The sequence below is a fragment of the Conger conger genome, chromosome 18 (genome assembly GCF_963514075.1).
Source record: "Conger conger chromosome 18, fConCon1.1, whole genome shotgun sequence".
Classification (NCBI taxonomy): domain Eukaryota; kingdom Metazoa; phylum Chordata; class Actinopteri; order Anguilliformes; family Congridae; genus Conger; species Conger conger.
Genome location: NC_083777.1, coordinates 15,916,691 through 15,941,924, shown reverse-complemented (window position 1 = coordinate 15,941,924; position 25,234 = coordinate 15,916,691). Strand labels below are relative to the sequence as shown.

At 47.4% G+C, this 25,234-nt stretch overlaps 1 protein-coding gene across 2 annotated transcripts in view; it reads left to right on the top strand.

Moving 5' to 3' along the window:
* Positions 1–23,861, top strand: part of LOC133118239 (adhesion G protein-coupled receptor A3) — a 106,059-nt gene extending 82,198 nt beyond the window's left edge. For both annotated transcript variants that reach the window (XM_061228068.1, XM_061228069.1), the window contains 5 exons: positions 5,873–6,000; positions 9,880–10,003; positions 14,532–14,677; positions 20,849–20,944; positions 21,615–23,861. In XM_061228068.1, the coding sequence (XP_061084052.1) occupies positions 5,873–6,000; positions 9,880–10,003; positions 14,532–14,677; positions 20,849–20,944; positions 21,615–22,878 (1,758 nt within the window). In that variant the 3' untranslated portion in view covers positions 22,879–23,861. The remainder of the gene's footprint in view (positions 1–5,872; positions 6,001–9,879; positions 10,004–14,531; positions 14,678–20,848; positions 20,945–21,614) is intronic.
* Positions 23,862–25,234: the final 1,373 nt, after the last annotated feature.

Sequence of the window (25,234 nt, the reverse complement as noted above, 5' to 3'; positions counted from 1 at the left end):
CTTTGTTTAGAGCAAAATCTGTCAAATTTTGACGGACAAGTTGGAATGTAGGCAACGTGACAGAGAGTGGAACATCTGCCACAAGCATCATCTCATTGGCCGTGGCCTCATTTCCCAGAATGCTCCCTGCGGTGCTGTGTCTGACCCGGGCAGCTGTCAGGCAGAGGCGGTGGAGGTCACCCTTACACAGCCCCAGACCCCCGGGGGGTGAAAGGTCACGTTTGTTATGGAGCTTGACACAGTGTTTAGCTCCTTGTTGCAGCCTCCAGACTCAGGTCTGGTGTAGTTTCAGCCTCATGTCTCAGTAGGGAAAAGCTAAGTGTTACACATGCAGGTAAATAAGATACAAAACATCCACATACAAGGGGAAATAGGGGGCTGGTGGGTCTGTGATAAGACTGTAAGCCAGCAGACACGCGCATACACACGCAGACACGCACAAACACAGTGCCTCATGTTTAACGCTCCAAACCGCTACCTGGATAACAGGCCGATATGGCAGCCGCATTTCTCAAGCACTTCATTATGGAGCTGACCGCTGCAGTCTTCCGCGTGTGAATTATATATAATAATTGGGCCATGGACTGGAAGATGAGCTCTTGTGTGAGGGATAGAATGTGTCTGTAAATTCAGCTGCTTAACCTTGTTATGGATGACAGGGCGTGCTTATTTGTTCCCGTGCCCAGGTGGTGAGGCTCAGCGAGACCGGACTTGATTTGTTGCCGGAGAGCCGTGGGTTTAAATCACAGGTGGAGCAGGGCTCCCGTTCCCATCAGCAGAGTGCTTACCCCGAATTACCCCTCTAAATAAAGAGGTAACATGCAAACCTGCAGCTACTGTTTGCTGTTGCAGGAGTGTGTTACATAGTGAAAGTCACACACCACTCACAGGAATGTAGTCGGATGGTATACTGGTATGTTTTAGTGTACAGGTGTGGTACGTTTTAGTTTTTACGCTTGGATAAAGACTGGAAGATGAACTTCAGGTGTGCTGTGAGAGGTGGCAAAATGTACAAACACACGCATGCATCCACATACTCACGCACGCACATACACACACACACACGTACACGCACACACACACACACATGCGTGCACACACACACACTTACACACACAAGGATTGTCAGAAACAGCCACAGCCAATGTCAACAATGCCCTTTCCCGTTCTTGGCATGGTAAATTCAGGTTTATGTGTCTGCGTAAGGGCAAGCTTCCCCTTAGAAAACAAAAGCAAGGCTATCCAAAACCCTTTGCCCAGCAGTGCATTAATTTATTTTTAATGATGATTTTTTTCTTTATTATTTGCCAAAACTGTGAATCCCCAGCTTGTAAACCAACTGCAATTATGTTTTCATTGCTTTACACTGCTTGTTAAGTAAGATCTCTTTAAAGCTAAGAGGCCTCGTCTGTCAGTAGTTGGAATGAGTCATTGCACACAGCATATCATTTTCCTACTTGGAATATCTAGACCAGTCTGAATTTAGCTTTATTACTCAATCTAGGGGAAAGAATTCTAATAGTGCAGTAATTAGTTTTTATCGCCAACCCCAGCTCTGAATATACAAATGCACAGTAATTCATGCTAAAAGTGAATAAACTGCAGATTATGTAATTACTCAGAAGAGATGTGAAGATTGTGTAAATTACAGTCCATTCGCTCCTAAACATTTTTTGCTTTTATTATAATTTTATTGTTGTATTATTGACTTTTTAAAAAGTCTTTAACAGCTGCTGTGCACTGCATGTGTCTGGGTCTCGCGTGCGTGCGTGCGTGTGTGTGCGTGTGTGTGAGTGTGTGTGTCCTCCCATGCTTTTTGTAAAAATAAGAATTAGAGCATAATAATTACATACAATTTTGCCCATGTAGATATTTATTATCAGTATATGCAAATGACAGTGCCTGCATTACTGATGGTTGTTGGTCTGGTTATTGAGATTACAGACACTCATTAGCCTTTTTTCAGCTGGCTTTCTGCAGACCTCTGGGGATCCTCGAAGGAGCTGCAGGGAATCGCCGGCTAGATTTCGTATGCAATGACTACTGTTTATATATAGATTTCAGACAATATTTTTTTAAATACAGACATTTTTAGCTTCTGATCGGGGGCCCCATGGATGCCTTTGAGCCTGGGTGGGGGTTCTGAATACCCCTGAGAAAAGGTTGGAAACCCCTGGTCTAGGCTAATGGGGGCTCCAGAACAGTGTTGCCCAATCCTGTGCCAGGGAGGGGTAAGAGTATACAGGTTTTCTGCTGATTTCACCGATTAACACACCAGCAACCACAGAGCAGGTGACTTAATTGGTGGAATCAGCAGGAGAAGTGATTGGTTGGAGTGAAAGCCTGCGTGATTGGTCACTGCTGCACTGGAAAGAGAACGAGGCCTTACCCGGATGAGCCACCCAGCATCCCCCCTCCGGTCTCCAGTCTGAGGCAGCCTTCTGCAGGCACTTCCGTACCGCCCCCGGCCCTCTCCCTGCATTTAAACTCATCCATTCATCCTGCCACCGGCGTCACGCTCCCTCTCTCTGGAGGCCGGCCAGGGCTTTTTCAATTTGCGACCGTGTTACGCTTTCAGATGTAATCCCTGGCTCGGAAAGAGATAAATATTTACCGCATTGAATTTCTGCAGATCTGGAAGTTCATATCATCTCCCGGGTCTGGAACATGGCGCACACTTAAGATGGTGGAACTCCGTAGATCAGTCAATATCCCGCTCTGTGACTGGCCCTCGGCATGTAACCCGGGGTGGATAAATGCTTATTTCTTTCTTTCTTTCTTTTTAGGGGGTGAAGAGAATTGAACTTCTAATCACTGTAAACAGACGTGAGGCTGTATTATTATGTGAAATAAAAAGGCTGTACTGTAGTGGCGTCAGGGGTGATGGCGGCTGTGGTCAGCCGCAGGTCGGTGATGGTAATGTAGGTGTGGCTCCCTTCAGCCTGGATCGGCCCGGTTCATCCAGGGTCTGCTGTGATTAATTCTGCTTTCAGCCGCTCGGACGGCGAGTGATAAAGCATGTCCTTTTATGACGTGTTGGTAATAATAATGGTGCTAATCGTAATTATAATAGCTCAGAGAGGCGCCGCAAGGCACCAGCACACACCTACCGCTGCTGTATAGGGTCTGCTGTGTGAGTCTGTGTGAGGTAGCATACACGCTGCGGTGCGTGTATGTGTGTGTTTGTGTGTGTGTGTGTATGTATGTGTGTTTGTGTGTGTTTGTGTGTGTTTGTGTGTGTTTGTGTGTGTGTGTGTGTGTGTTTGTGTGTGTTTGTGTGTGTGTGTATGTGTGTGTGTGTTTGTGTGCATGCTAGGGTGTGCATGGGTGTGTGCTTGGGTGTGTGTGTATGTATGTGTGTGTGTGTTTGTGTGCATGCTTGGGTGTGCTTGGGTGTGTGCTTGGGTGTGGGTGTGTGTGTTTGTGTTTTTGTGTGCTTTTGTGTGTGTGATGTGTACGCACAAAAGTGTGGATGTGTCCATGGACAAGTGTGTAAAATGAAAATTTTTGAGGTTAATATCAGATATGCCTATTAGCAAGCAATTATACAAGCTCCTCTACCTGGCTGAAGCACAAAATGACTGGAGTGTCATTCACGAGGGTAGGATAATTCATAAGTAAGTAATGAATGAGATCTGTCTGAGGTGGATCCTAGCAGTTCTTAGTGTGGACTCTGGGCTGTTCCCCTCAGTATTACTGATACTGTGTTCGAGCATTCATGCACTGCATCCCCGCATGACATCATCAACCCTTCCCCTGTGAGCGGTTCAGCTCCGGTGGTTCCATCAGCACTGCTGAACTGTTGGGAAAGATCTTTCTACTGAAGAGCGGTGCGCTCATCAATACGCATGACAAGCTAAGGTTGAGTGGATTTCATGTTTATTATTAAGGCCTCTCATTTTCTTTTAAATAAAATGTCAGCATAGTTCCTGTATGACTTAGGGAAAAAAGCCTATGTTCTTCACCGTTTCTTTTTTTATTTACTCGACTTTCTATAAGCCATGAGAGATTACTCCTAGACAATATTTAGAAATATCCCTTTTTTGTTTCCTTGAATCTAGTTTATACTTCACTCCTTGATAAATATTTATTTCCATCTGAGAAGATGAAAAGCTTTGGCATTATAAAGACATTTTTCCTTTACATTACTTTCCTTTCCCAACTGCTAGTTTCTTTAAATGTTTTTCTTTCCTAGGCTTCTTTTAATGTGTCAGTTATTTTATTTAATCTACGGCGCATTTGCAACTGTAGCATTAACTTCAGTAAATTAGCCAATGTTGAGACTTGCAAAATAGCTACAGTAGCTATATTATCTAGGATGCATTTGGGCTATGGCTTGACAGAGCGTACTGTTCAGTAAGTGGTACTGTGTCCCTTTCACAAAATATATTTCATAGGCTCTCCCTTTTTAAAAATTGGGAAATACTTTTTAGGATAGTTCAGCCACTGGGGAGTAGGAAATAGAGGCCTAGGGGGAGGCCTGCTGTCTCTCAGGCAGATGAAAGGTCTGAGAAGCCGTTTGGCTCATCAGGGCTTATTCAGTGCCAGTGTGTCAGAGTCCTTTTGATTGCATAGAAAGATCTAGAGCTTTGTCTTTTAATGCACTCCCTACTAGACCAGAATCCCCCAAGGCTCTTCTGTTCAGTCGACAGTAATCAATTAAATTTAAAGTACTGTATGCTCTAGGGCACTGTTGCCTAGAGTGAGAGGGTATCTACTTTCTTGTGGTCTGGGCTTCTGTGGGAAATGTAGCCTGCTTGTTGTACTTCTATGCTTCTGACACCACATCCACGTTAGCAGCGCGTTGAATAACTTGGGAGGCAGGGGTGCATGTTTGCCTGTCTGGTCCCTCCCTACTGTGCCACTTTGTATATGACACTCATATTGCTCACTATACACAGCACTGGAAGCCTCAATGTCTCTCTCTCTCTCTCTCTCTCTCTCTCTCTCTCTCTCTCTCTCTCTCTCTCTCTCTCTCTCTGTCTCTCTCTGTCTCTCTCTCTCTCTGTCTCTCTCTCTCTCTCTCTCTCTCTCTCTCTCTTCCCCTCCCTCTCCCTCTACCATGAGCTAGGGTGTGGCACATCTCTGCCCTTTCCTCTCAGGGGGAACCCAAAATATAGGTGCAGACACAAACCAAACCTTTGTGCCTTTAATGGACCGACCTGTGTTTACAGCAGATAAATCATGTGTTCTTCTGTCAGACTGTGCATCATCTTTCCTCCCTGTCCTTCCTGCGCTCCCTGTGTGTCTGCACAGTTAAAATGAAGTGCCCCGTCATGCCTACTCAACATTTACTCATAAATCACTGCCAAGCGCTCCTCCGGGAAATTGAACGTTTTAGAGACTGCAACTACATCAGATAATACATAATTATTTACTTTAATTGAATGCATGATGGCCTTATACATTATACATGGAGGAACGTATATCAACTGTCACTGTGGACAGATAAGTTCTGGAAATAGTGGTGTGTGAGCATATACGTTAGTGTGTGTGCGTGCGTGTGTGTGTATGTGTGTGTGCGTGTGTGAATGTGTGTGCGAGTGTGTTCACACTCGTGGGTCCATGCCTGCCATATATTCATCTTCGACTGATCAAATAAACCGTGTTGCACTCTGTCTATGTGTGTGTGTGTGTGTGTGTGTCTGTGTGTGTGTCTGTGTGTCTGTGTGTGTGTGCGTGCGTGCGTGTGTCTGTGTCTGTGTGTGTGTGTGTGTGTGTGTGTGTGTCTGTCTGTGTGTCTGTCTGTGTGTGCGTGCGTGCGTGCGTGCGCGCACGTGCGTGCGTGCGTGTGCGTGTCTGTCTGTCTCTGTCTCTGTCTGTGTCTCGCCCAGCTGTCTAAAGTGTGTCTCTGTGTTTCTCTCTCCCTCAGGATCTAAAGAAGGTGCTGTCCTTTCCGCCCTACCCTGGGGAGTTTCTGCACCCCGTTGTGTACGCATGCACGGCTGTTATGTTGTTGTGCCTGTTCGCGTCCATCATTACCTACATCGTGCATCACAGGTAAAGCCCCAGACATCGTTGCTCTTATCTCTGTGAGTGCATGTGTGTGTGTTTGTGTGTGTGTGTGTGTTTGTGCATGCGTGGCCACGCATGCATGTCTGTCCTGTATGCTCCAGTCTCCGTGGCAACATTGTGGAATAGAAAGCTTCAAAGGCCAGTCAGTAGGTGGGCAGAGCCTCCACATACTGTCTGCCATTGGCTGAGTATGGACCAATCAGAAAACTGTGAACTCAGCGGCAAGGAAATGTCATTGGTTCAACGATTGATTGCTTCATCCAGTAATGTGTTAATGTCACTGCTCCGTGAAAACCAAAACACACAAACTTCAGCAGCAAGGATGAATTTCAGATTGATTGTTGTACATGATTTTAAATTATTGGCAGAAAGTAGGGAGCAACAAGCATGTTTTATGTGAAACTTTGAAACCCAAAATGGCTGCGATCCATCTTCTGTAACTGCCTGAGGTGTCCTTTGCTACTGGATGTCATATGCTGATATATTTCACACAGGGGTTGGCTTTATTAATACAAGCATTAGAGGAAGAATATCATCCTTCAGCCTGTAGGATAGAAACTGCATGGTGTGGGGTTAGTCGATGATATTGTTGGTATATCATTTAATGTTTTGTATGAGATGATTTCACTTTTTGTATGGCATTAGCACGCAACTGCTTTATTTTATTTTTGATTTGATGCTTAAAGCCAACTCTCTGATTCTTCTAATTGAGTATAATCGTTAATGGCATAAGTATAGTCTTAAGTATATTGATTTCGTCAACATCTTTTTATTTTGCTCCGCAAACAGATCTGGCACAAATGTTGTTGGTGGCGCTGTTGGTGCTGTGTAATTTAATTTCCTAAACGGGAGGCTGATATTACTGGAAGTGTGTCAAGACAAATTCCTCATCGTTTCAGTCATACTAAATATGAGTAATTATATGGACATGAGATGAGACATGATTGAAATATTTGTGTAATGATGTTGCGCTCTCTGATGTGGGTGGTATTGCCTGGCAGTGTAGTGCACCAGGAGCTGCTGTGATTGTGACTGAAAGGTTGTGGCTTCTACTGAAGCACTGCTATTATACCCTCGAGAAAGCTGCTACACCTCACCTGCTTCAGTATATATTGAGCCGTATAAATGAATCTTGCGTAAAGATTGTAATTGTGCTGGTCATTCAGGGTAAGAGCAAACTACTCGATGCTGAAGTACGTAATGTGAGACCGTGGTCGTAGGCCTCCTCTCTTCAGCTGAGGGGAACGTTTAGAGGACTGTACTGTACACAGCGAAATGTAGAGCTTCAGTTTTAAATGGCCAACGCTCTGTAAAACTCACTGTCACTACGTCAGCCTGTAACACTCATTAACTCTGTATCAGAGCCTACCCTACACAAATGTATTATATATGAGTACCAAGCCCAGTCCCGTAAGCACTGCATTGTACTACCACCTGGGTAGATGAGTAAATTAGGTCTGCATTAGTTTACAGTCACTTAGCAGATGCTCTTATCCAGAGTAACAAGATAAGATTAAGACCATGAGTGCGTTCATAGATCTACAAAGTGCAGTAGAATGATAGTGTAGGATGATAGACATTAGATGTACGGGTCTGAGCCGAGATGTTGGTGTGTTCAGCTAACTAGGCCTAACCAGGCCATTCAGCAAGTCTGTGAATACACCTGAATGGGACTGAGTGTCAATGTGTTATCAGTTTGAGTAACTCTCTCTGAGCTACAGTCGCTGCGTTGCGCTGTGAGTAGTGATTGAGTAATCCTGCCTCTGAGTAATGTCTGTGTAATGTTATGTTAGTGATGCAGTAACTGTGAGGTGGATGGGGTGTGTTGAGACACTGAATAGCACCGATTCTCAGTAAAGCTCTCTATCGCTGAGTGCTTAATGCTCAATTCATCCTGTAAATGACCACTTTCTTTCTGTTTTTTTGCAACAGATGGGTAACTGTTTAACAATGCCCCGGACATCTGGTCCTTCGCATCAGTAGTGTCTTACGGATTTGTATCTGGTTCTGCTTTTTTTATATTTTCATACGCTGTTAAAGCTGGGCTCTGAGTCAAACTGTCCCGCCAGTAAAGCGGTGCTGTAGCAATCAGGGACACCCTACACCAGACTGTGAGATTGTGTCAGACATTAACCCACCAGGCCTGACTCAGGAAGATTTTTTATATCAGGTTTATTTTCAACAAAACAGGCCAGATCCTTGATGCATCAACCTGTTGTAAGATTTTATGATGAACAATAAGAGCCACCTCAGTGTTTTTGCTCTTGTTGCGTTTTGAACATGTTTCTGTCTTAGGTAGACTGAAGTAGTAGTAACCTTTGACCTCCACGCTGAAGCAGAGCTGGAGAGCTGTTCTGTGGTGTCACTAGGAGTTAATAATCAAACGAGGAAGCGTTGAAGCCCGATGTTAAATCTGATGCCATCAAAAATGTGCGTTCGTTCCTGCTGGCACGGACCAGCACAGTAATTAAACTCACATTCTGGATCAGGGCCAGATGTGATTGTCACATTTGCAGGAGGATTCTTCCACAGACTCTTGCAGGATGGAGGGATTGGAGACCTGTTGGGTTAAGGTTCTGAAAAACGTGTCTCAGACACACTTCGCTATCTTCACAGTTAACCTTCTTTTGTCAGACATGGCCTGGTCCTCACCTTGCACGAGACAGATAGCCAATCAGCCATAACACTGTCCCCCCCGTTCTCCAACACACTCTTCAGCATCTCTAAAAATAGCCCCCACTGAGCTTGGTGCTGCTTGTCAGAGAAGGCTGACTGTTATCCCTGCCTGGTGGTATACTTCCATCTCGCTCTTTCTCTGGCTTTTGTGGATGAAGCGGTTATCCGCCGGCTTATTTGGGGATAAAGCCTTTGTGTAAACCGGGCGTCTGACAGCAGAGTGAGGGCCCGGAGCCCTGCAGACCCAGCCGGCCTCTCCCCGGGCCGACCCGACCCTCGCGGGCACAAAATGGAGGAGATGAGTTTGTTCTGCGGCCTGGCGGCAGGACTGACACCCAGTTATTGCACTTGACCTGAAAGCTCTGCCCGCGCTCCGCTTAAAGCAGCCCCCGGTTAGAGGGCCCCGGCGGCTGATTGATGGGCCTTTCACCCCGTGTCTCGGCCTGGATACAGAGCCGCTCTCCCGAAAAAAGCTGTGTCATCGAGTCCCCCCGCCGCGGAGCCGGGGCTGCTGGGTAATTCAGCCAGGATCGACACTGCCGCGGCTGACTCGACAAGAGAGCAAACGCAATCATCAGACGTGATATTTATCAGACTCTGAGACCGGGAACTGTGTCGCACCTGATGGAGAATGTAAATGGGTTCTCTGTACTGGTAAAGACTGGGCTGATATACAAGAGGTTGCCAGTTTAATACCCAGTTTGGGACTGTACTGTTGTATTCCTGAGCAAGCTTATGAATCTGATTTGTTTCAGAAAATGTGTGGCTTCTAAGTGATGTTATTTGGAAGTGTACATACATTTCAGGGTATCTGTAGTTGTATTAATTGTAATGGATCAGGCTATTTGCCAAGTACATTCGTTGTAATTAAATTGTATGCCAAATGTATTGTTTCAGTTCTGGTCTTTTTAGGTACACATTTGCATATTTCATATGCCTGTTGTGTTATAAATTGTGTTCGGTTAATGTTAATAAATGCAGTAAGACCAAGGGAAGTTAATTCTGTGTATCTGCGCATGCATTTTTATGTGTGTGTGCGTAAATGGATGCATTTTTATATGTGTGTTTGTGTGTGTTTCTTATTGTTTGTGTGTGTGTGTATGTGATTCTGTGTGTTTCTTGTCCAGTGGTTTTAACCCATTTGATTGGGTGATATTTATTTGGTTTGTCTTCTGTCCCTTTTGGTAGCGCAATCCGCATCAGCAGGAAGGGATGGCACATGCTGCTCAACTTCTGCTTCCACACCGCGCTGACCTTCGCCGTGTTCGCGGGCGGGATCAACCGCGTCAAGTACCCCGTCATCTGCCAAGCCGTGAGTGCTCTGCCGTCCCCCCTCTTTCCCCCCACGCGCTCTCTGTCTTTAATGCTTTTCAGCTCTTTGTAGAGATAGATTAATAATGCCTGGAAGGACCTGCGAGCTGCTAAGGGGCTGCTCGTCAGCCGGAATGGGGCTTTGTGCTTCGGTTTAAAAGCAATGGGGGTTTGTGTGTGTGTTAGCGGGGTTGACACCAGGCCGGACGCTCGGTGGACGCGGTTAGACGGCCCTGGTGAACAGGGCCCGGCCCTGCTGAGTTCCAGCCCGCGGCGGCGCTGCCTCACGCGCGTGTCCGTAACGGGTCCCTCCGCGTCCCCGGGGGTGCTGCGAGCAGCTTTTGTTATTTTAATTAGCGTGTGTTCGTGCCCGCGGGCGCGTGGCTCCCTCCCCGCTGTTTCGCTGCCTGTCGTCCCGGTACCGTGGAGACGCGGCGGCGCGCGGGATAGCCGCCGGCGCAAAGGCGAGTTCAGGAGACCACCGCGGCGACTACGGGCCGGAGGAGGTCTGTGAAGCGGGAGAGGCTGCTGGGATATCCGTGAGCCGCCCCCCCCGGGGGGGGGGGGGGGGGGAGAACTCCGAAAGGGCTGAGGTGAAATTCCGGATGTAGGAGGGTTTTTGACAGAATCTTTTCGCATCAATTGCTTCTGGCTGCGGTGTGGAGCTTGGGCCCTCGGGCTATTACGCCTGCTTCACCTGTCTCCGGCTCCAGACCGCCTGAGAGCAGGTCCGCACGGCGTGAGGGTGAGGGTCGAGTGCAGCTTCAGGGAGCGTACTCCTGTTTCAGAAACAATGTCTACATTTAAATGGTCTGGACTGAGAGGTTTGTCGCTATGGTAACGGTTTGGGCTACAGATCTCAGGGCTGCCCTGCAGTCAGACTGGCTCTCCCGGACACACCTGTCTCTCAGACCACAGCTCGCCTTCCTTCCCCCCCGTCCCCTAGCAACGCTAGATGACGGACCTGAGATAAGAGTTCCTATTTTCTTTCTTGGGTTTTCTTAATTGATGTTTCGAAGGCCCTCCCTCCGTCTCTATTTTTAACAGCGCCCCCCGTTTCTCTCTGAGAAGTGCGCAGTGTGAGTCTCCTCCCGCTCTGTCACGGGCGCCGCGTTTGATCTTATCTGTCTGCGCTCGCTGGCACGGCGTGCGATGCTTCAGGCGTGTCGACTGTCACGAGTCTCTCTCTTTACCTGTAGGGTCAGGAGTTATCGCTGCGCATAATAACCCAGTTCTCACCTGGCCCAACTGCCTTCATAGACCCGTGCTCTGTATTACAATGAAAGTGAGAGAAAACACATTGGGTGTTTAAAAATCAGCAGTAAAAGGAAATGAAAGAGAATGCCCCCCCCCCCCCCCCGCTCTCTCCCCGCCATTCTCCCTCCCCACACGCGTGAATGCACTTCCACCGCGCTTTCCTGCAAACAGTGAGAACTCTGAGCCAGAATGTTCCCACTGCAGATACGGCGTATTCAAGGCACGTACAGTACTCCAAAAAACAGACAAACAAACGCTGTCTCGCACTTTCCGTCTTGATTCGGGAAGGCGCTCTCTGCATTGAATCACCTGTGTCTGACAAGGCTTAACTGTTCAGAAACGCGCACTGCACAAACAAAACGGCTCGTCCCTCCGTGACGGTTGAAGTTTCGGCGCTTTCCGGAAAAGTCCTGGATTCGATTAGCGTTCCTGCTTAACGGTGACTGATGGCCGCAGACGCAGGTCGGCAGGTTTAGAGATCGCCACAATTACTTCTGCTTAATTATAAGTCAAGTTTGGATCCTGAGTCTAAACTGCTGTTTTTTTAGAGAAAATCCTGTTGAATTCTGGGACATTTTCCCAGGTTGTCTTCCTGTCTAGCTTGGTTGGCATGGTGCCTGAGGTGGAGAGGCCTGTTTTGGGGGATACCTATCTCCTTTTTGATCCTGGTCTTCCCCGAGTCGCCTCTCCAATAAATCCCCCCCCCCGCATGTTCCTGCTTTCGGCGCTTCGTTTGGTCGAGGGGAAATCTTCGGGAGGGATTTAAAGGATCTCCGAGTCCTTGCGTGTGGCTCTGTCTTCTGGCACCGTCAGCAGGCCCTAATCTCCCGCGGCAGAACGAGCTCTGTCGCGCTGCTGCGTGTGGGAGCGCAGTGCATAAGCACATTGAGTTTTTTTTTTTATCCAATTAAGCAGCGAGCATATGAAACCGCCGCAGGATGCTGGCTCTAATCCCGCGTCACCTCAGTCCCGCTCGGCTGACGGAATCGGGGCTGTCGTTCCGCGGGCGATGTTCGGAGCGGGAGCCAGTTCTCCGGTGTAATTTGGCTCCGATCATAAATGCGTTTGATGGCTAACATTAGTTTGGAATCGTGCCCCTTGCTTTCCATTTGGCATGGGAGCGGAGCGCTCGCCGTCTCGGCAGCGTGATTAATGATGACCGCGCGCGATCGATGTTCGACTCCGGTCCTCGTTCGGGGGTGTGAGCGGTTTGCTCGGTAAAATTTCACTGACTCACTTCCTCATTATGGACCCCCTGAGCACTAGCTCCGCATTCATCCAATGAGAAGCTGGTTTTTTTTTGTTAAGTTACAGGCTGGGGAAAAAGGGCCCCCTGATTTTGTACTTGTAAACAAAGGACTGGATGAGCTCACTGTGCTTGGCGAAAGGATAAGCTATTGGCCAATGATTAATAGGTTTACTGGTTGATATGCATCAGTGCAGTGTACTACAGATGTGTGTACAGGGTTGAGTGCCAATAACACTCCTCTTACAAGGAAAGGTTTGATTTGAAGTGACCAGGACAGAAGCATACACATGCTAGAGATATAACACTTTCAAGCTTTTATTATTTTATTTTTATTTTTATTACATAATGTTCATTTTAATCAATTTCTACTATTGTTGTGTAGATGGACTGCCTACCTGCGGGCGTTGGACACAGGGAGTGAGAGCCACATTAGTTATGTTGCCTTCTGTTGGTTCAGCTGTATCATTTTTACTGTTCTGTCACTCCCAAGCCAAAGGGCTGGCGGAAAGAGGTTCAGAAAAATAAAACCAGATTGAGTTATGGTCTGTTCTACTGCAATTCCTTCTGCGGAGCGCTACAGTCTGACAGAGCCAAAGTCAAAGCCACCTACAGGATTTGTGCCATAATACCCAGGCGTGCCCCGGCCGTTACACAGGCTATACTGGGCATTAGGGATAGCTTTTCAGCTAGAGCCTTAGAGCACGTTAGCATCCGCTACAGAATGTGTCCTCACCCCGGGAGAAGCGGTAAGACTGTGATTAGATTCATTTGCTAGGGACTGTCTCCTTTAGCCCGGCAAGCTAATTGTGTCTGTTGCTGTCACAGTTTGGAACTCGCAGCAAATCTAACTGCGTGGCATTTGTACGCCTCGGAGAAGCAGCTTACCTGTTAATATTACCTGATTCAGGGAGCAATTAGCAAAGCGCAAAGCTGCCATTAGCTTCACTGCTTGGTGGGAGACTATTGCAGTACACATACATTTTCTCTCCAACAAAATGGATCCGAAGATTCATGTGTAAACATGAATTAACTTTCTGTTTCATCAGATTTTTACAAACAATGCATTTGACTATATGCATATTGCATGTTGTAAGGAAGTGAAATGTCTTTTCTGTTCTGATTGGCCCGGCAGTTCTGTGTGTTATCAGGAAGGAGGTTTCATTTCCGCAGTGTGATAATTACTGAGTTCCCCCTTTCATTATGATTATTTAATCACGTTATTTTAAAAAAGGGCTAAAGCGTGTTATTAATGCACCTCCAGCAACGGCTTTGAGATGGAGAAGAAACAGATGATTATCTGCGACAAACGCGTATCAGATGAGAACCCTGTGGAGTCCTTGAATGAGTCATTTCCATTCTTCAGGTTGATCCAGGGTGGAACTTGAACTCTGTGTCCTTGTCATGATACCATTGTACATACACACCATTGAATGTTATGTAAAAAAATTATTTTTTATCACATTGTGTGTGCTTATGTGTGTTGTGTTGTGTGTCTATATGGTTTCTGTGTGTATATGTAGCTGTGTGGGCATGTTTGTATGTTCTGTTTGTATGTATGTGTGTGTGTGTGTGTGTGTTTTTGTGCATGTATGTGTGTATTTCTGTGTGTGCTATGTATGTGTGTGTGTGTACACGTGTGTGTGAGTGTGAGTGTGTGTGTGTGTCTGTGTGTATGTGTGTGTGTGTGTGTGTGTGTGAGTGAGTGTGTATATGTGTGTGTGTGTACATGTGTGTGTGTGTATGTGTGTGTGTGTGTGGGTGTGTGTGTGTCTGCCTGTATGTGTGTGTGTGTGTGTGAGTGTGTATATGTGTGTGTGTGTACGTGTGTGTGTGTGTGTGTGTGTGTGCGTGTACGTGTGTCTGTGTGTCTGTGTGTCTGTGTGTATGTGTGTGTGTGTGTGTGTGTGTGTGTGTGAGTGTGTATATGTGTGTGTGTGTGTGTGTGTGAGTGTGTGCGTGTGTGCGTGTATGTGTGTGTGTGTGTGTGTGTTTCTGTGTAAGGACTCTCTGCCTCCTGCTGCAGGTGGGCATCGTGCTGCACTACTCCTCTCTGTCCACCATGCTGTGGCTGGGGGTCACGGCCCGCAACATCTACAAACAGGTCACCAAGAAGCCCCCACAGTCACAGGACGGAGACCCGGCCCCCAGCTCCAAACAGCCAATGCTGAGGTAAGACCCTCCCCTATTCTCCAATCACAAGATCAGGGGCACGTTCAGTGGAAAACGTTTCGCTACCGTTTCCTGGTTGAACGTTATGTTTCCTCCCAACAATGTTTTGCAACAGGCTTTGCGGTATGTTTGCTCCTGTTTGGTGTGTGTGTCGGGAGTGTAGGCCAAATCAGTAATGACGCAGGCCTATGCAAATGGGCTTCTCAGACGCAGTCGTATCAAACTGTACCTACATCAGTCAGTCCGCTCTCAGTTTGCACCATTTCTGTCTAAATAACCTCTTTGCTACATTTTGTCGGGCAAAAAATTATGAATAATTATAAAATAAAATATTTTATCGATCAAAATCTTTTTATTGGAGAGGGCTATGCAGAATTATATGGTCCTTCAGGTTTTTGTAATTAATTTAATACAGCACTTAGGTGTGAGAGAGACAATTTCATTTTTGTCATTTCTGTCCTTACCAAGCTATTTTTCTTTATGATAATTCTTCATACTTTCATAGTTGCTATCTGCTCGTTACCTGGAGCTTTTTATCTCCGGTGAGACGTATTCCCGCAGTTTGCTTTGTGTTCCGAACTACAGCACAGGAGCCGGGTCTTTCAGGTTTCTTTTTTTAAACTTTTCAACCGCACGAAAGATAGCAATTTTCTTTTCCATCCTGCCCTTTATTTGCATAGAGATATTACATTTACAATTCAAGCCTATTCAGCAGCGAGGGATTAGCGGTTTTGGGTGGAATAATAATAATTCCATTATGTGCAAATTAGGCAGATAAACACTTTCGTTTGTGCCAAATGGATTTTTTAATCAAGCTAATCCTTGAATGGTGTGTGGCCTTTAAACTAGTTGGAACAGTTTACACTTCAGTTTTAATTTGCATTTTTGATCTTTAGTCTAGGGAAGGTGAATCTTTTCCGAGACGTGAGCAGACTGCAGAGAGTCGAAGCGTAAGCAGAAAAGCTGCAAATTGGTTTCAATTTGTTGTCATGGCAATTGCTGAGGGTGCATTGCATGGCTGCCATGACTATAAGTGCCACTTTCATGATATTCTTTCATTGTCAGTAGCACCATAATCACCATCATCATCTTTGTAGCCGCCATCATAATCTTGAGCCATCATCACTATTGCTGTGATCCTCATCCGCTTCATCACAATCCTCTTTATGGTCACGGTTGTGACCAGTTCCATCCTGCCTATCGCTCTGAGTGCCTTCCTTCTTGTCGTCATCGTTGTTGTCATGTAGTCATCGTCGTCCCCTCTTTCTTCAACTTGGACGTGTTCATCTTCACCGCGTTCAGACCGCAGGTTCCTAGAAGGCCCTGCCCATGCTGTGTGTGTGAAGCAGAGAGGGGCTGATCCTCAGAGAGAGAGCAGCCAGAGCAGCCTCTCACACAGAGCTATAGCCAGAGCAGCCTCTCTCACAGAGCTATAGCCAGAGCAGCCTCTCACACAGAGCTACAGACAGAGCAGCCTCTCACACAGAGCTATAGCCAGAGCAGCCTCTCTCACAGAGCTATAGCCAGAGCAGCCTCTCTCACAGAGCTGTAGCCAGAGCAGCCTCTCTTAACAGAGCTACAGACGGAGCTACAGCCAGAGCAGCCTCTCTCACAGAGCTACAGCCAGAGCAGCCTCTCTCACAGAGCTGTAGCCAGAGCAGCCTCTCACACAGAGCTGTAGCCAGAGCAGCCTCTCACACAGAGCTATAGCCAGAGCAGCCTCTCTCACAGAGCTACAGACGGAGCTACAGCCAGAGTAGTCTCTCTCAGCCAGAGCCCAGGCTGTTATTTATCTCCTCCTTGTTCCCACTCTATTGTGTTTTTTCATGGTTTCCGCGGCAGCCGATCCAGGTGACCCTGTGTGATTTAGCGCTGTGGGCGGGGCCTGGGTGTGCGGCGGGTGGGGGGCGGGCGCTCTGCCAGCGGAATGTGCCTGGCGTGCACTTTCCTGATCGTGTCACGCCAGATAATGGGATTCCACACAATCCTACAGCAAAGCCTGTTAGAAACGCAGGGCTTGGCCCGGCGCAGAATCCACAGTGCGTCCTGCAGTCTGACTGCAGGCTAACGTTACTGCTGCTGCTGTTGGTGTGTTGTTGTTGTAACCATTACATTGTTCATAATAATAATTATCATAATACTAATCATTCTTATTATTATTGAGCCAGTGGAGACCAGTGAACACACTGCAACCTTTAGTGACCGCATTGTTCCAGGAGCTTTAAGATCGTATGTGAAATACGGAATCTAGCACAGCACACTGTTTGTATCACTGCTCCAAGGTCTTGGTTGTTTTGCTTGGCACAGGTGGAAGATTGCTCCCTATTTGACCCCTAACCCTTTGATTTAACATGTTTCACATATATTCTCCTAGCAACATCTGCATACAGCCTAATCTTATGTTCGGCTGATGGTAATGCCTATGGTAATACCAGTAATAGTGTCTGTTTGTTGGATGGCTGTGACTAGTGGTTCAATAAAAACAGCGAGAATTGTGCCTTCCTCTCCTTGTTATGTTGTCTTCCTTTTCAGCTGGTGTAGTCTGTCCTTGTTATTGGCTAGTTATTGACTCTTTATTGGCTGGGTTTCAGTCTGGCATCCTTATTGGCTGGGTTGGTTGGGTCTGGCCTCCTTATTGGCTGGGTTGGTGGAGTGTGGCATCCTTATTGGCTGGGTTGATGGAGTGTGGCCTCCTTATTGGCTGAGTTGGTTGGGTTGGCCTCCTTATTGGCTGGGTTGGTGGAGTGTGGCCTCCTTATTGGCTGGGTTGGTGGAGTGTGGCCTCCTTATTGAGAGGGGTTGGTGGAGTGTGGCCTCCTTATTGGCTGGGTTGGTGGAGTGTGGCCTCCTTATTGGCTGGGTTGGTGGAGTGTGCCCTCCTTATTGGCTGAGTTGGGGGAGTGTGGCCTCCTTATTGGCTGGGTTGGTGGAGTGTAGGCTCTTTATTGGCTGGTTGGTGGAGTGTGGCCTCCTTATTGGCTGGGTTGGTGGAGTGTGCCCTCCTTATTGGCTGAGTTGGGGGAGTGTGGCCTCCTTATTGGCTGGGTTGGTGGAGTGTAGGCTCTTTATTGGCTGGTTGGTGGAGTGTGGGCTCTTTATAGGCTGGGTCGGTGGAGTGTGGGCTCTTTATTGGCTGGGTCAGTGGAGTCTGGCCACCTGACAGGAAGATGTTTTTTTACGGACAGATCCCCAGCCGCCCGTGCGGAATATTCCGGCAGCGCCTCTCATTACCTGGCCGCTGCGCTTTTGAAATGAGACGACAGGGTGTCTGTCAGGCTGTGGTGCGGCAGGCCCATCCACAGTGATTGACTCTAATATCGCTCACCTTACCGACAGGAGGGACCAGGCACAGCGGGAGGCCTGGGTGACAAATCAATTCTGTTCTCTGCGTGATCCGGTGTCACACGCTTACACGCAGAGCGCGGAGGAAAACACGCACGCACACACACACACACACACACACACCCCGCCATCGCGGCATAATGAAAGAGCAGGCGATCCACAGCAAGTCATTACTTCTCATCGTGTAGTATCCTATCAATTCACACAGCATCTAATCTCGTCTCAGCATTGTTTCAGCCAATGCTAAACCGCTGTCTATTCATACGCTGTAACTGTAAATGCATGCTGTGCATAGACACTTGTATGTAGTGGGTAAAATGTATTTGTCTTGGCGCTGCTGGGTGGCTCTGTAGAAGCTCCGCTTGCAGTGTGTGAGCGAGTACCGCGGTCCCCGTTTGAACCCGACCTGTGCCAGTCCTGCCCCACTGAGCAGTGCACAATTGGCTTTGTGTCTCCAAGGGTTCTGTGGCAGGGATTCAGTTGGCTGGGATAGCTGTGTTCATTGCTCACGTTTGATAAATGAGGCCCAATGTATGCTACTGTTTGATTTGATTTGTTAAACGTAGTCAACAGTGAAGGACCCCAGAGGTCCAATACTCTACTCCTCTTTTTCAATTTCGTAAGTCACTTGGAATTCATGCGGTCACCACAGCGACGAACACTTTTATGCCCAGCATGTTGTAACCTTCGTGACCACATCACCTTCTCACCGTGCCAGGCAATCCAGGTACTTTTGCTTCATTACAGTTCCAAATCTAGGCCAAAACTTGCAAATTGTGGTCTTGGAAGTCCGCATTCATATATTTAGAAATAAAAGCAAACGTCACCATAGCCATCTTCTAACAGTTTATTCTCAAAGCCAATAGTCAAGGTTAAATATGGGGATGAGAAGCATATTGTTTCCCAGTGAATTTCATAGTTGCAACACATAGCTAATTTGTGTGGTCTTGGATGCAGTATTTATTAAGTTTGTAAATATTAACGTAGCTTAGTTTTGTGGATTAGTGTAAACAACAGAACTGACTGCTCACTGAAATGTGTCACACCATACCAATAGTTAATGTGTACTTCGGTTTTCATTGTTAAATGTATTTAGTCTTTTCTCATGTTTTTGATAGCTGATAGTGATAGACTCTGTACAATCCGATCTGGGCAATCTATCCTTACCAGAGGAACTATATTTAGCTAAGTGGTGGATTTTACAAACATGAAACGATGAAACGTTAAATCCAACCTGTTAGCTAGCTAAATGGTTTTGGTGGCAACATGACAGTAATAGGGTTTCCAATAACGCTCGCTAGGTAGTTTGCACTGGTTATTCATGTTAATGATGTTGGCTAGCTAACATTAGCTACAACGTTAGGGGGTGCTGACAGCATTTATAACCTTTACATTATAAATCATATGAATAAAACAATTTTGTTTAGTTTTCATAAATTATTTGTATATTCCAGCATAGACTTTACGTGTTCAGACCTTGGTTAAATGACACAGAAAACACTGCCTACTATTCACATTCTTCAACGTTATCCCGCCGGCAGTAAGTTCTTTGCTGTTGTGACGTCACGCTGATTTCATCTATATGCTGGAATATCGCTGTTCTGGCACGGTGGTTTGTGTAAATTGCGAAGGCTAGCGGTGATCTGAGGTGGCTCCGGGGCGGCTCATCCGAGGTTATCCGGGTCCATTTTTAAGATTTCTCCTCCAGTTCTCCTCGCTCTGCTCGGAGCACTCCGAGGGAGCAGCTTCCCAGCTTTGGAAACAGTCAGCAGTCACTGCCGGGCAGGTCATAAAACACAGAGATTTACACCCCGGAAGAAATAACTGTAATTTGTTCATTCTGCTGCTCTTGTTGACTTGTATTTAAATGGGCTTTAGACAGACGAGTGCTCAGGGAGAACTATCCCTCCAAGATGGTGACAGCATCGTTAATGGCTGCCTCTCCGCCCCTCCCCCATCTCACAGGGGAACATCATCATGGTAATTGAATTTTGTGAGGTGTGCTGATGGTGTTTGTTGGTTGGGGAGGTGGGGGGGGGTGTCGGAGGATTGGGGTGCTGCAGCTGCACTGAGGCATGCTGGGAGATTTTGCTGCTGTTGTGACTCAGTGGCATATCTATGCAGAGGCACTCGCAGAGGGCTTGTCGGCTGTCTGTTTGTTCCAGGGTGCAGCCCAGAGTGATGGCTTAGAGGGCACAGAGCCTTTCTGGAATAGAAAGCTGCACACACACACACACACACACACACACACTGGCACACACCCATACACACATCAGCACACACACACACATCAGCACACATCCATCCATACACACACACACACACCAGAACACATCCATACACACACACACACCAGCACACATCCATACACACACACACACACACACACATAAGTACACATCCATACACACACACATCAGCACACATCCATACACACACACACACACACACCAGCACACATCCATACATACACACACACACCAGCACACATCCATACACACACACACACCGGCACACACACACACATCAGCACACATCCACACACACACACACATCAGCACACATCCACACACACACACACACACACACACACACACACAATTCTTCAGTGATTCTGATAAATGTAATGACCTTCTGTGTGAGCTGTTTCTCAAACCTAAGGGTCCTTCAGATCAGATCAGAGGCTGAGTCCACCCTCGCCCATAGACAGTCCCTGTTGTGTTTTCATTTGAATTATCTGTAAAAGATCTCTCTTCTCCTCTTCTCTCCCTCCCTCCCCCTCTCTGTATGTTTGTCTCCCTCTCTCCCTGCCTCCATCTCCCTCTGCAGATTTTATTTAGTCAGTGGTGGAGTGCCCTTCATCATCTGTGGAATCACAGCTGCCACCAACATTGACAGCTATGGCAGCGGAGAACAGGCCCCTTAGTAAGTCCCTGCCGTTTCATCTCAAGGTCACACTCATTTTATGTTTGTCAGTAAACCAAAAAAACTCTCCTGTATCTTTTCTCTATAATACACTCTTCACTCCAATAAGGCTTGCACACATCATGTTTCTAAAATATTTATTCAAAAATAAATACACCAACCTCCAACTTTCATTTGATGATGTATTGAGGACACCAACTGAGTTAGCAATGTGACAGTATTTTGTTTTTTCAATTTAAATATTCATTTTGTCTGTTTAAATATTTTATTTGGTCTCTTTATGTTGTTGCCAAATTATGTGGTATGAATTATGCAAAGCTAGAAATTAACTCTCCAAAACATTTCCTTTATTGTTCAGCGGTTTGTCCATGATATAATATTCAGACTTTATTGGTTGGTGGCTTTGATTGTGGCGTACAGTAACCGTGGATATGTACAATGAGTCAAGTGTTTTCAGTGTTTATCTGTTTTTGGACCTGTTTCAGAGTTCTGAATAGCGTGTGTGCCTGTGTCTGTGTCTGTGTCTGTGCCTGTGCCTGTGCCTGTGCCTGTGTCTGTGTCTGTGCCTGTGCCTGTATCTGTGTCTGTGCCTGTGTCTGTGTCTGTGTCTGCATGTGTGTCTGTGTGTTGTGTGTACTTCCTGCCTGACTAACCCCACCCCTGTGCCCAGCTGCTGGATGACGTGGGAGATGAGCCTGGGCGCGTTCTACGGGCCGGTGGCCTTCATCGTCCTGGTGACCTGCGTGTACTTCCTGTGCATCTACATCCAGCTGAAGCGCCACCCAGAGAGGAAGTACGAGCTGCGTCCGGTGACGGAGGAGCAGCAGCGCCTGGCCGCGGCCGAGATGAGCCACTGCCACACGCCCGACCCCGGGGCCCCGCCCCACCCCCACGCCCGCGCCTCCTGCCCCGCCCTCAACCCCTCCCTGCTGGCCAACGAGCACTCCTTCAAGGCCCAGCTGCGCACGGCCGCCTTCACCCTCTTCCTCTTCCTGGCCACCTGGGCCTTCGGCGCCCTGGCCGTGTCGCAGGGCCACTTCCTGGACATGATCTTCAGCTGCCTGTACGGGGCCTTCTCGGTGACGCTGGGCCTGTTCGTGCTCATCCACCACTGCGCCAAACGAGACGACGTGTGGCACTGCTGGTGCTCCTGCTGCCCCGCCCGGCGACACGCCTGCCCCGGCCACGCCCACGGCCACGCCCGGCCCAAGGTCAACGTCAACGGAGACACGCAGCTGCACACGCACGCCCACAGCCACACGCACTGCCCCCTGGAGTCCCCCTGCCCGGCGACGGCCCTGCTGGGCCCCGGCCGCGGCCCCGCGGGCCCCTGCAAGCTGAGCGGCCTGCAGGCCATGCAGAACCACGTGGCCTGCCTGTCCCCGGTCGGGCCCTGCTGCGCGGCCCTGCACAGCCAGCAGCTGCTGGAGGACGAGCCTCACGTGCACCTGCACGCGGACGCCGACGGCTACCGCGCCAACGTGCACGTGCACCGCTGCCTGAAGGGCAGGACTAAGCCGCGGCACCTGGGGGCCCGGCACCGGCCGGGCGGCGAGCGGGAGTACGCCTACCACATCCCCTCCAGCGTGGACGGGGGCAGCGTGCACAGCTCGCACACGGACAGCCCGCACAGCACGCACGAGAGACACGCCCCGCGGCACGCCGCGCACGGCTGCCACGCCCTCTGCCACCGCCACGTGTGCTGCGCCAAGGCCTCGCTCCTCTACGGCTGCGCCAAGATGGCCGACGAGGAGCTGGCCCACCGCGCCCGCCTGGAGATGCTCCCGCACCCGCGCAGGCAGTCCTTCCCCCAGAACCCGTCGCCCAATCAGAACGGCATCCTGAAGGGCAGCATGCACGAGGGCTTCCTGTACAGCTCGGACAGCACCGGAAACATCCGGACTGGGCCCTGGAGGAACGAAACTACCGTGTAGTTCTGAGCCCCGACCCCCGCCCCAGACATCCTTTTTAGGAGAAGAGAAACTCAGCATTTCAGTACACATGCTTTTTATATTATGTCTGTTTCCGTCTGGAATATTTTTTTACTGTACAGATTTCACGTTCTACTTTTCATTCAGTTTTTTTTGTTTGTTTTGGGTTTTTTATTTTGGCCTCCGGGTAGACAATTGAAATGCTTCAGACCATTTAATTTTCCTTTTTAGAATTTAAAGGATGGAGAACACATGCATAAAGAAATGACCTTTCATTTGAAGTATTTTTATAACTACATAAATATAAATCTATATGAAGAGTGTGAGTGTGAGTGTGAGTGTGTGTATGTGTGTGTGTGTGTGTGTGTGTGTCTGTGTGTATCATTGCAGATAAAAGTATTAAAAGTAGATTCTCTCATTCCTTGCGTTACTGAAGTATGGCATGTGTTCTCAGTACTCTGAGAGATGTCAGTGTATCTATATGAGACCAACACACCAGCAATTTAGAATCATTCTTTAAATGAGCATACTATATACTGTGAACAGTAACTGAAAATATATTCATAACTATACTAAAAGTACATCGCTTTTATGCAGGCCAGGCAGGTATGTTGAAACTAAAATGCCTGTTTTAAAATGGCCTCTCAATGCCTGTTCAGTGTCTGTCCAGTCAGCTACAGCCGAATACCCCTTCTGTGAATATTGATATCTTGTCGTCCGAGAGAATCATTTAGTGCCATCACTGTTAAATCGATGGGGTTGTGGTGCTAAATGTCTGCCATGTCATGAAGTTGTATATTGTGATAGACAGCAAACTGTGTAGCATGAAGTCAGCAGACCACACCGATGAGTAAAACAACAGTAGCCCCCACCACTTGGTTTGATATGGAGGACAGCGAGTGGTGCTGTGACTTCTGCAGCGATGAATACAACAACTGCAGTTCCACTTATCAACAGCTCTTTTACCTGGCATAGGTTTGCGTGTGCGTGTGTGCGTGTGTGCGTGTGTGCGTGTGTGCGTGTGTGCGTATGTGCGTGTGTGCGTGTGCGCGTGTGCGCGTGTGCGTATGTGTGTGTGTGAAGACAGCGCATGGATTGCTTGTCGTGTGTGACCACGTGACTGTTTTTAGCTGCCAGTTAAATACTACCGTCCCACAAAAATGATGTCTTCGGAGAAAAAAATATATACTGATTTCACTGAAAACATATTCTTCGTATTTATGGATTTGATTTTTTAAATAGTTTTTGTCTTTATGCCATTACTGGGAAAGGGATGGTATGTTTATAGAATTATTTATATAGTATCATCCTGTGTAAAGAGATATGTGTGTGTACCCCCATGCTAGCGTATGTGTGTGTGTGTTGGTTCACACGGCATCATAGCTCCTCAGCTGATTTGTCCTCTCCCAACATTTCCCCATTATAGTGACATTCAGGCTTGTCCTTTTCTTTTCTGAGGTCCCGCACTCACTGTAGGAGAATGGACAGGACGACTCAGAGAAATGAGAGTTTTGGTAGTAATGAGGACACAGAAGGCAAGGGCCTCTGGCCAATCACATTCTTTTATTAATCCTTGCCCAGCATGACATCACCGTTAAACATTCTTTACCGTAATGTACATAGAATTTATTAAAATGATATTATTTTGTATTACTATGGCAAAGATATTTAAGAAATATTAATATAGAATAAGTAATGGGACAAGCGCAAAATTGTGATATTACTGCTCAGTATCTGAGTAAAAATGTTTTTTTTGTTTTGTTCATTTGTTTTGCTGTCAGTGTGTGAACATGGCACACATTGTGAAGTGTGTTTTCATATCGGGTAGTGACCGCACTACAAACTGTTTTGCCCCTCAGATTAACTGTATACAGCCTGCTTAAAAGATACCAAGCAACCAGTCCTTTGCTTTCTTTGAGTCACTGTACATTGACTGTCTTAGAAACAGAAATGGGATTTCCGTGTTTGTGAATTTCATCCATCTTTCTCTCATCAGTGGCTGTACAGCTGATCCTAGGTCAGTTTATGTATTGGCCAGTGGTGCTGTTACTCAAAACTCAAAGCCCTCCACCTGAAAACAAAGTTTCCACCTTTTTTACATCATCACGGATTCCAATAAATGTATTTTTTCACCATGAGTGCACAGATTTGTTTTTACTGCATGCGTGCTACTTGTATGACCTTGTTACCTGAGGTGCGCGTGTGTGTGTGTGTGTGTGTGTGTGTGTGTGTGTGTGTGTGTGTGTGTGTGTGTGTGTGTGTGTGTGTGTGTGTGTGTGTGTGTGTATGTGTGTATGTGTGTATGTGTACGCATTCCCCAGTAAAGAGTTTCAGTGTGTGCATGTGAGTATGTGGGGGT